Source organism: Belonocnema kinseyi, chromosome 9, assembly GCF_010883055.1.
Source record: "Belonocnema kinseyi isolate 2016_QV_RU_SX_M_011 chromosome 9, B_treatae_v1, whole genome shotgun sequence".
Lineage (NCBI taxonomy): Eukaryota > Metazoa > Arthropoda > Insecta > Hymenoptera > Cynipidae > Belonocnema > Belonocnema kinseyi.
The window spans coordinates 55778534-55791180 of NC_046665.1; the positions used below are offsets into that span (position 1 = coordinate 55778534).

General features: G+C 30.7%; 1 protein-coding gene across 1 annotated transcript in view; it reads left to right on the plus strand.

Moving 5' to 3' along the window:
- Positions 1-12647, plus strand: part of LOC117180382 (tyrosine aminotransferase) — a 71689-nt gene that overhangs the window by 45304 nt on the left and 13738 nt on the right. Inside the window, exons 7-8 of the mRNA XM_033372860.1 lie at positions 676-745; positions 2852-2980. Coding sequence (XP_033228751.1) covers positions 676-745; positions 2852-2980 — 199 coding nt within the window. The remainder of the gene's footprint in view (positions 1-675; positions 746-2851; positions 2981-12647) is intronic.

Here is a 12647-nt window from a genome sequence, read left to right on the forward strand (position 1 = left end):
TATCAACCTTGGAGGAGATTATGTTGAGAAATAAAAAAAAAAAATTCTTAAAAACGTTGTTTTTCTTGGTCAGGCCGGAAACTTATCAATCCACCCTCGTATGGGGTAATACGAAACATATGAAACTATATCACATTTTGTAATATGACAATGTGGAACATTTATAATGTGCGGCCTAGGTAACATGGGCTATGGATAATGTGGGACGTGGCTTATGTAGATCCTAGGGTAATATTGGACATTAGGTACTGTGGGTCATAGGGCCATGTGGGTAATGAGGCAATAAGGGCCATAAGGGCAATGCGGGTGATGGGATAATGTGGGACTTAGGGTATTGTGGCACACAGAGTCTTTGTTTTTGGTTAAGATGGTATGTTTAGTACAATATTGTACTATATTTTCCAAAAACATGCAAAACATATAGCATAAAAACTAAACAAAGTAACTAAAAATGTATTAGTTACTTTATTAGTGATGTAACTGTAAGGACAAATATTTTTTTAAAAGGTAACTTACCTATCACTGCCTCTTTCTATATAGCTTCGTACTATTATTCCATATCGATTTTTTTATCTTTGTTCTTACAAACGATGCATGAAGCCAACCCGGCTTGGATTAACATAATTTTTCAATATTTTCAACTTGCAACTCTTGTTATTTGTTTTCTTTGTGCAGGTTTCTCGTTCCTGGATGGAGAATGGGCTGGATTATTATCCACGACCGACAGAATATTTTAGAGAAGGAGGTGAGTTTCTTTTGATAAAACATGCTGCAAATTTATAAACTCTCTTGGATATAAATGAGGCATAATATAAAGGGAGAAACGCCAACTTTACTATTAGAGTTCACTTGGTTAAAGATTAATTTCACCATTTAAATTCGTCTTGGCAAAGCTTCACAGTTTGAGAGTAATTCATTTTCCCCGCGAAGATTAAAAGAAGTGAGAAGAATTAAGGAACTTTTTCGGTTATGGATTACTCACCTCTATTAAGACGAATTTCAATCTTCATATTTTCATTCTCTCCTTCTATAATTTCTTAATCTAGTAATTAATGAAAAGGGTCTTTAATTTAAGAGACTCTCTCCCTCTCTCTCTCTCTCTCTCTCTCTCTATTTTTTATCATAGTTATATGGCTAACAAACCTATGCAAGTATAATGGAAATTCAAAATTTTAGCACTTTTAGGTAAGCTAAAATCGACTTTTTAATCAAACTTGTATGGAAATTCAATGTTTAAACAAAGTTTAGAATTTTTCAGTTTTTAATGCATCATGAATGAATTGATTAATTCTGACATTTTCTAATTGAAGAACAGATAATTTTAGAATTTTTTAGAATTACAACACTTAAAGGGTTAATAATATTTTTTAAAATTTCAGTTTTCAAGCTTAAAAATAACAGTGATAGAAAGCACATTTTTTAGTTTACATTTTATTAGCTCCAAAAGCATAAAAATGCAATTTTTCAGTTTAAACTTTTTAATTTTTGAAGGTTTAAAATTTTTATTTTCGCAATATTGTATCGTTAAGAATGCATATTTACTTATTGAAAAATCCACTACATGTCTTAAATTTGAAGTCCTTTGTTAAAAATTCATTTTTTGGCTGAATAATTTTTTTAAATAATTTTTTTTGTTAACTGAAAATTTAATGATATCAGTTGGAAAATTTTAATTTTAATTCAAAAATCATCTGCTTGGTTGAAAATAAAACTTCTTTTGATTAAAAGTGAATTCTTTTGGTTATTTAAAATTCTAACATTTTGGCAGAAAAAGGAATTATTTTGTTGGAAATTAAATTTCGGTTGAAAATTCTACTGCTTTGTTTAAAATTCGTTTTCCTCTTCTTTAAAATCCGAAAAATCTTTATTGGTAGCAAATTAAAGTCTTTTGTTGAAATCTCCTTATTTTTGTTTAAGATCGATTGCTCTTTATTTAACCTTCATATGTTTTTTCCAGTAAGAGGAAGTAAGAAGAAAGGAGTGGGAAAGAAAAAAATTTGTAATGAGGGTAAAAGAGGGAAGGTGAATTAATAATATGGATGGGTGGTGAGGGGAGAGACAGTAGCAAAGTGAGAGTGATAGTAGGGGCATGAGAAAAGGCGAAGTAAGAGGAGTCAGAAGAAGTGAGAAGTAGAAAAGCAAAGTCTGGAAAAGAAGTTCAAATGAGGTAAAAGGAAGTCAGAAAATTGATAAGTGATAAATGGAGGTGTAGTGGAGAAGTAACTGTGAGTAGGGTGAAGATGTGATGGGGAATGGGTAACGAAATGAGGGGCAGTGAGACGTGGAAACGTAGAGGAGGGAGAAGAAGTGAATCAGGATGTAGAGGAAGGGATAGTAGTAGAAGTGAGGGGGTTGTGACGAGTCAGGGGAGTTAATGAGTGAGGAGTGCAAAGTAAATGTATGGAAGGCGAGGAAAAAAGAGGGAAGGAGATGTAAGGAATGTGTTGGTTGATAAGGGGAGGGGTAGTAGGCAACTAAAAAGTGTAGCGGAGAAGAAGTGAGTGGTAGTGAGGTGCGAAAGTAAAGAAGGGGAAGGAAGTGAAGGGAGAAGTCAGGGGAGAGATAGTAGGCGAAGCAGGGGAAGTAATGGTAATATGGTATATGGGAGGGGAAATAAGCTGTGCAGTGGAAAAGAAGTGAGTGGTAGTGAGGCGTGCAGAAGTAGAGGAGATGGGTTAGGGAGGTAATTATGGGAGGGATTTTAGGTGAAGTAGGGGAAGGAAGGGGAAGTAAGTGTAGTCAAAGTGGGCGTGTGATATTTACTTTGACTCACTCTTCATTATAGTTATTTTTATATCAAATATATTTAAAAATAATGTAAATTATAGATTAGTATACATTTTTTTCACAGATTCGTAAGGGGTTGCAATGTCTAAGTCAACGAATAATCGGTAGTAATACGATAGTTCAAGGAGCCCTTCCACGAATTTTAAGAGACACACCACAGGAATTTTACGATGATATTTTAAGAACATTACATGTAAGTACTATTTAATTACTGCATTTTAAAAACGCTAGACCGGAAACTAAGTTTTTAGTGTCCATAATCTCTTTAGATATTTAAGAGCTGTTCTTGTTTTGAAAACAAGCATGGACTGGTCAAAGCTATAGGTGTTTTAGTACTAGTCATTTACACTGAATATTAATTAGTAATATTATTTTACAAGAGTTATCAAAGAAAAAAGGGTTGGAATATGTAGGTCATTATTTTCTCATCTGTAATGTAAAATCATAAACTGAAGTACAATCTATTCTTACAATTTTTCACAAGTTAAAAAGGATGAGAAGTGCTACAAAATTATTATTTCATTTTTTGTAATTTTTTAAGAGTAAACATTTATGTAATAAAAAATTCAAAATAAGTTAATTCAAAATGAAATCAATTACTTGAATTTTAAACTCAATTTTGTTTAGTACAAAACGATTCGGGCATATAGAAAATATAAAATTTTGGTCTTTCATGTTCTATTGGGTTTGAAAAGTTTTTTGTGGGTGCCGATATCGAATCAGTGAAAAATCTTCCAAGCCTCAAAGTTCCCGTAAATGAGTGATGAGTATCTGGAAAAAGGTCCCACCACTCGGAGCTCGAGTTGTATTGGGTGGCGATAGTGTCCCAAGTGCGAATTGCCGGAGCTGAATACACGGCTCGGTGTTGGTCCAATTTTGGCAGCCGAATATCGGCTAAAGTTATTGGGCCAATATCGGCATTTTAATCGGCCCAGCAGTGAGCCAGTTCTGGCAGCCTATATTGGCTATTCATATTTGCCGATCCTTCACCGATGCTCGGCGCAGTATCGGCACTTTATTGCGCCAAGTCTCACTTTTAGTACGGGGAACAATGTTTCACGAGGATCAGCCAAATTCTGGCCCAGTGATGGCACATTACTGGGCCAAGTGTTACTTTTACCACGGCAAAACATGTTTTATTTAAATCGGCCCGCTGTTCAGCCAGTGCTAGCGGCCTATATTAGCTTTTTATATTCACCGATCCTCCGCCGGTGCTTGGCCCAGTATCAGCACTTTATTGCGCCAAGTGTCACTTTTAGTACGGGAACCGTAGTCAAGTGTCACTTTTAACATGGCAAACCATGTTATATTTAAATCGGCCCAATGTTGAGCCAGTGCTGGCAGCCTATATTGGCAATTTATATTTGCCGATCTTCCACCGATGCTTGGCCCAGAATCGGCACTTTATTTCGCCAAGTTTCACTTTCAGCAACTAATAAACAAATCTTACACTAAATATTTAAAAAATGTATTGAAAAATTATCTAAGTTCACGACGAAATTTGTTAAGTTTTGTCATTCAAAAATTTTAATATTTATGAAAAATTACATTTCCTGCCATTGCACAAAGTTGTAAAGTCGGCTATAACGGAAAAAAACGAAATATTACGCGAAAAAAAATTGTAATCGATTTAAATTATATATTTAAAAATTATTGTATTGATATTCCTGTTAATAGTTCGTGTATTTTATATTTGTACAACGTCGCATAATAATAAATAATAAGAAAAAGAGAGCTTAAAATTTGGTTCTTTAACTTTTCTTAACTGCAGCTTATGAGGATGGCTTTTCCACAGAGTTTCAACTTCTCGGTTTAGCGCAGTGGTTAGCACTTCCGACTGCTAGGCGATAGATTTAGTTATATAGATGTAGGTTCGATACCCCGTAGCGTTAGAAATTTTATTTTTAATATAATGTTCAAAATGTAATATATGTATTCAATCTAAACAGGACCATTAATATTTATATTTAAAGTACTCGAAATCAATTAAAATGAATTTTTTAAATACCTTTTTTTCTTATACCCTTAGACCTTAGACTATAGCAGTATTGGTACCAAGTGTTGGGCCGACAATGGCAGCCAAGCCTTGGCTGCCAATTCAAGGCCATAGATATCAATCCGGCAATGGCGCGTTGATGGCAGCTAGGTTTGGTTCAATACTGGTACCTAGTCTTGGGCCGACAATGGCAGCCAAACCTTGGCTGCCAAACGCAGGCCATTGTTATCATTCCGTCATTGGCGCGATAATGGCAGCCGAGCTTCGGCAATATTTTTGCCGACTATGGGCCAATGTTGGGCCGTATTGACTTCGCACTTGGGGTATTTTTTAAAAATGTGTTTCTTTTAATTTTCAAATGGCAACTTTTTTATCTTGTGCTCTGATTGGAAGGCGCTTTTTCAGGTTACTCATCGCTCATTTGCGGGAGATTTGACGCTCAGGAGATTGTCACGGACTCGCCGATATCACTGCCTAATCATTTAAGAAAAAAATGTTCTCATAGAATATCGTTAATGAAGGATATTTCATAAATTCTATACTCTATTTATTTAACTTGAAGAGTGAGTATTCTCGGTTAAATTGCGTAAACAATTTGTTTTTCTTTAGATCCAATTTTTTGTCTGAAAATATAGAAAATCATAATTACGTGTAAGCCAATTACGTGTATTTACTAAAAACATCGGAATGTAAAGAGTGAATTTTCCAATTGTATTTAACTCCTTATTTTTTTATAATTGACAATTGTTTAAATTCAACTTTTAACAGAAAAAAGATAAAAAGCGTATTTTTTGCTACCTTGAACAAGTTTCCATACCCAAGTGGGAAGTCAATACGGCCCAACATTGGCCCATAGTCGGCAAAAATATTGCCGAAACTCGGCTGTCATTATCGCGCCAATGACGGAATGATAACAATGGCCTGCACTTGGCAGCCAAGGTTTGGCTGCCATTGTCGGCCCAACACTGGGTACCAGTATTGAACCAAACCTAGCTGTCATCGTCGCGCCATTGCCGGATTGATGACTATGGCCTGCACTTGGCAGCTAAGGTTTGACTGCCATTGTCGGCCCAACACTGGGTACCAATATCGGACCAACCTGGATGCCGGAGTTAATTCAAAAACTGATAAAAAATCCTTGAATTTTTCTTAGGACGCATCTGCTTTATCCATTCATGGTTATACGACTGTATATCGTTCGAATATTATTTATAATTTCAAGAATTGAAACTTCATTTAAACATTTTGGTTAATTTTAGCGACTACTGCTATAGTCTAAGGATATGGCAAAAAAGATATTTAAAAAATAAATGTTTATGTATTGCGAGTACTTTGAATATGAATATTAATAGTCCTGTTTAGATTTAACACATATATTACATTTTGAACATTATATTGCAAATAAAATTTCTAACGCTACGGGGTATCAAACCTATGTCTATATATTTAAATCTATCGCCTAGCAGTCGGGAGTGCTAACCACTTCGCTAAACCGACAAGTTGAAACTTTGTGAAAAAGTCATCCTCATAAGGTACAATTCAGAAAAGTTAATGTAAATGCAAAACACACCAACTGTTAACAGGAATATCAATACAAAAATTTTTTAATAAATACTTTAAATCGATTACAATTTTTCTTCCCGTAATATTTCGTTTTCTTCGCTGCTGGCTACTTTATAAGTTTTTGAAATGGCAGGAAATGTAATTTTTCATAAACATTCAAAATTTTTAATGACAGAACTTAAAAATGTCATCATGAAATTTAACGATTTTTCATCAAAATATTTTTATCTTTCGTGTTTTTATCTTTCGGACTTGGCGCAATAAAGTGCTGTTGCTTGGCCAAGCATTGTTGGAGGATCGGAAAATATAAATAGCCAATATAGGCTGATAGAACTGGCGCAACATTGGGCCAATTAAAATGCCGATATTGGCCCAATATCGTTAGCCGCATTTTGGCTGCCAAAATTGGACCAACACTGGGACGTGCATTCAGCTCCGGGAATTCGCACTTGGGTTATTTTTTAGGTTCTAAAAGGAGACTTGGCGCAATAAAGTGCTGATACTGGGCCAAGCATCGGTGGAGGATCGGCAAATATAAATAGCCAATATAGACTGCCAGAAATGGCTCAACATTGGACCTATTCAAATAAAACATGGTTTACTGTAGTAAAAGTGACACTTGGCCCAGTAATGTGTTGTCACTGGGCCAGACAATAATTTTAGAGATAAGGTTTTTGTATCGTTATTAAAAAGTTAATAATCGTAAAAGCAGATAGTATATTCTGAAAAACCACTTATCGCTTATTTTCATGATTTCATTTGTCGAAAATTTTTTTACAAAAATTGCAATATTTCTACAACTGTAATGAAATCAAATACAAATATTTGATTGTTTCTTGTGTTTTGTTGTAGGAAAGTAAACAAATTAACAATGAAATATAAGTTTCTACATTTCAAAAATTTGTATAACTGTTTATGAAGATTTCTTCTTTCCACTTTATTTTGAAAATCTACCAGGTATTACAGAAAACTATTTTCTTGACGTTTGACCTCGTAGAAACACTATTATTGAAAATGACAGTTATTCACAAAAAAATACAAAAGTTGAAACACAGAGAGAAAAATTATATCTAGTGTAAAGTATTATCTATCATTTCTATTTGTTTTATATAAAACAAATGATAATTATATATAATATTTCACATTATGTATAATCTATAAATCATTTTTCCACCTGGGAATATTGAAGAACAGTGATAAAAGTTATGTTGTTGATACTGGTACTTTATTGCAGGGATTTACAACCCTGGCAAACACCTTTTCCTTTAAAAAATACAAAAAAACTGAAAACATTTTTCCAAGAACTTACAATTAAATTCCATAAATTATAACGAAAATTACCTGAAACTAAAAATTGTTTTGTCATTCATACGAATTTAGTGTTTCCTTGTATTTTACTATATATTGATGTTTTTTATTGGGGTTTTAAATTTCTAGAAGAATGAACAAAAAAAGTAGAACTACAAGAATCTACAGGAATTTACAGGTTTTGCGCCTAAATAGTTGTTATTTTTCGACCTAGGCGGACAATTTTTAGAATATTGCAATTACATTATTTTAAATAAAGATATGCAAATGATCGCTATTTGAAAAAGCTTGTTTGTTTACACTCTAAAGGAATCGTAGAATATTTTAATACAATAATGAATAATCGTTATATAAGAAAAGAAAACCTTCCTTTTAAAGTTTTTTTCAAATATCATTGAATTAGAGTGAATTCAGAAATTTAAGGAGACTTAAGGAGATTTAATTATAAACGTACACCTGACTTTACTAGTTGTTAACCCCTCGATTGAAATTTGTTTCGTTTTTCTTTCAGGGAATTAAAATTCTTGCCACAAAATTTATATTTTGGTCAAAAACTGAAATGTTTCTTACAAATGCAACTATTTGGTTACAAATTACTATTTTTTTTTTTCAACTGAAAATTTAGTTTTTGTATTTTTGATTGTAAATTTATCTTTTTCAGTTGAGAATTCAACTATTTGGTTCTGATTTCAATTATTTTGTTTAAGATTCGGCTTTGTGGTATAAAATCAATCTTCTTGCTTAAATACTCATATTTTTGATGGAACTTTTTGGTGGAACTGAAAATTTAACTATTTTATTTTTGTTGATCATTTGTCTTCCTAAAATAAAAAGTCATTTTTTTTTGTTAAAATTTTGATCTTTTGTTAGACAATTAAGTTTTTTGCTTTAAAATCTATATGTTTGGTTGAAAGCTGAAATATTTTATTAGAGATCAAAATTTTTATTAGAAATGTATGTACATAATTAAAAGTTGGTTTTTTCAGTAGTATATTAGTTGAGAAATCAACTATTTTGTTGAAAATTCGTATTTTTTGGTTGAATGCAACTCTCTTACACATATAATTAAGATATGTTTTGGATGAAATATCACCTATTACATTTTTCGTTAAAACTTTACCTCTGTGGGTTAAGAAGTAATCTTTTAAGGAATCTGTTTTATCATCAAAAAATAAAATTAATTCTTAACGTCATTTCAGACTAGATGCTGCTATAAATTAAACTTATATTTTATTAAATTTTACCCAAAAATGATCGTGTTCTTCACTCTGCTGGGAATCAAACCTCAGAACTATCGATTTCCGGACGGGTGTTTTTCCATTAAGCTATTAAAGAGATCGACAGAAGAATCCTTTTCAATAACACACATATTCCTTAAAAAGGATAAATTATAGAATAGCTGGCACTCCCCTTTATTTCCTGGAAAATTATTTTTTTCAAAAGCAAACTATTGGCATAGGAAATTGAAGTAAATTCAATGCGATTTAAAAAAAAAGCATTAAAATTATTGTTAATTGCATTATTATAACGTGTCAAATGTGGGTCTACAAAAAATTTGAATTTGCCGTATTTAACTTACCGTGTAAGTCCTTTTACAATTCCCGGCAAGGTAAAAAGTTATAAATAAGTGTAATTTGAACTTTTATTTACATATCTTGACATATTTTGCTGTTTGTTTGGTTCATATAAGCCATTTTACTTACAAAAAAAAGAAAGAGTTGTTAAAGTTGTTAAAGAAAGAGTCGTTGCAAATTCTAAAGCACCTAGACCCCTTTTCCATCTTTAAAGAAATTACAAATGAAATTTTTATAATTGGTTATACTGATGAAAATAATTCACAAAATATGTTCCATTTTATTTAAAAAGATTAAAATTTTTCGTATATATACTCTTTTTCCCAGGAAGAATGTCTAAAAACAATTCAATGGTAAGTTGAATATGACAAATTCAAATTTTTGGTAGACCCATATTTGACACGTTATGATAATGTAATTAGAAATAATTTTAATGCTTTCTTTTAACAAATCGCTTCAAATTTATTTCAATTTCATATTCCAATACTTTGATTTTGAAAAAAAAAATTTCCATGAAGTAAGGGGTGGTACCAGCTATTCTATAATCTAACCCTTGAAAATGTTGACTTATAATACCCGGCCAAATAACGTGCGTATTTCTGAAGAAGGATTCTTCTTTGGACTCTATAGTAACTTAAGGGAAAAGCACGAGACTGACAATCGGAAGTTCTGTGGTCCTATTCCCAGCTGAGTGAAGAACTTTTTTCAGAAAAAATTGAATTTAAAAAGAAATAATCTTCTTTGTAAAAAAGTCAATGATGATGTAAAAAAATCAGTTTTATTGTTGCAGATTTATCATTCTAGTTGAAAATTTATCGCTTTGGGTCGAATACTGATTTTTGTTAGTTGAAAATTTAACTAATACATTAAAAATTCATATATTTTCTTGAAAATTCGTCTTTTTTGGTAGAAAATCAATCTTTTCGGTTGATAGATCATGTTTTTTGTAAAAAATCATCTATTTGTTTAAAAGCTAATCTGTTTCATAAAATGACTAAGGAAGCAGACAAATTACGGGGATTAGGATGTTTAAATTGGGAAATAAGTATAATAAAATAAATGAAATTACATACTTTTGGAAATAATTGGCCACTCGGTATAAACGTGAGCAAATCGGGACATTAAAATGGATTTGCATCAGACGAGGCGCAATGTTGGGGTAACTTCGTTGATGGTTGGCAACATGTGCATGAATTCGGTCACGCGTGTACTTGCGGCATTGAAATATGCGATGATGTTTCCAGCCACTCGCACGTATTAATTAAATCGATATTTGGGGTCGCATTATTTTGATGTATATAATAGGATTTTTCAAAACCTGTCCATCTATTCAATTTAGTTTTCAATATTATTCAACTTTAAAACTATCATTTTCAATACTGGATGAACCAATAGCAGGGATCACAGAGCAAAAAGAGCTCAAAAAAGGGAACAAATTAAACATTTACTTTTACATTTAAAAAAGAAGAAACAATATATTTTAGAACATTTTTTATAGTCTTTGAATTATTTAAAATTATTTTTTAAATCAATTTAACATCATAATCAAATAAGAGAATAGAAAATCTCAACAATATTTGAAAAATCCATATTTTGCAAAAGGTATTTAAAATATTTAGAAATGAAAGAAATAATTTTGAAATTGTTTAAAAATCATTAATATCTTTTACAATGACTTGGATTCTTTCCAAAACCTTAGAAATCTTTTAGAATGGTTTAGATTTTAAAAATTTCTACCCTATTATAAATTCAGTAAAATGAAGAGTCATTTAAAATTTTCCCAGAAATATTTAAGGATAATTGTTATCCTCTCGAAAAGTTTAAAAATCCTTGAAAACTTCTTCATTTTTTGTTCGATATCCTTAAAAATCTACATTTTGTTTTAAATTTGCTTAAGTTAAACTGTTAAAAAAGTTCTAAAGCTTTTTAAATGTTTGATAACATTTTTTAAGAATTCTGCCACAATGATAAATGTTGCTTTCAAATATTCAAAATACTGTTTCAGAATTTTAGGAAATCATTCTCAATGTTTTGAAATATTTTCTTAAAACTCATTTTTCTAAATGAAAATTAAAAAAAAATCCCTGTTCTTACAAGAAAAAAATTGAAAGAAAATGATTTTTCTGCCAAAAAGTACAAATTTTCAACAAAATACATCAATTTTTAACCAAGTTATGAATTTTAAAGCCAAAAGGACGAATTATCTACAATACGGTTAAATTTCCAACCCGAAAATCTAATTTTTTAGCAAAAGAGTTAATTTCTTACCAAAAAGGTGAATTTCTTAAAAATAGTTTCAATTTTAACGAAATAGTTAATATTAAATCAAAAATATGAATTTTCAAGAAAAAAGTTTAATCTCAACTGAATAGTTTAATTTTTAACAAAATTATTGAATATATAACTAAACCAGATTAATTTAGAATCAAGCAGTTGCATTTTTAGCGGAAAAGTTGAATTTCGGAAGAATATTAATTTTTGACCAAAAAAGAGAATATTTAACAAAATGCATGAATCTTGAACCAGAAAAAATATTAATTTTTAACAAAAACATCAAGTTACAACCAAACATGAAATAGTGATATTGTTAGTTAAGAAAATGAATTCTGAAAAACAAAAAAATAAGTTTTCAACAAAATAGTTACATTTTCAACTAAAGTAATTAATTTTCAACTAAGATGATAAATTTAAAAAAAGTGAATTTTCAAAGAAGAATTCAACTCAAATTAATTTTCAAATAAGGAGGTGAATCTTCAAAAAATATTGATTTCTAATAAACATTTTTAACTTTTAAGGAAGTTGTTAAATTTCCAAATAAAAAAATTAACTTGTAACCATATAATAAAATTTTCAACCAAAAACAGTAATTTTCCATCAAGAAGATATTGAAGTTCTATCATATAATACAAATTTTCAACAAAATACATTAATTTTCAAAGAAATGTTTAAATCCTAAAGCCAATGGGAAGAATTTTCCACAAAGTTGAGTTTCAAACCCAAAAATATAATTTCTTAAGAAAAGTTTATTTTTCACTAAAAAGTGAAACCCAAAAATATAATTTCTTAAAAAAAGTTTATTTTTCACTAAAAAGTTCAATTGATACAAAAATGGCTTCATTTTCAACAAAACAGTTTTTATCAAATTTTTTATCCCTCAATTAAGCTAGAATAATGTTGACCTATACAGCTGCATTTTCAATAAAAGAGGATGAATTTTAAACCAAGAAGAATAATTTTTTACCTAAAAAGACTGTTCATTTACAAAATACATGTATTTTTAACTAGATATGATAGTTTTCAATAACAAATATCAGTTTTAAATCTTCTTTATTCATAATGTGTCCCCTAAGGGTTTACATGACTTCCATTCCTTACAATCTTTCCGTTTACATCTATATATTTTTTACAATCTTATCCTT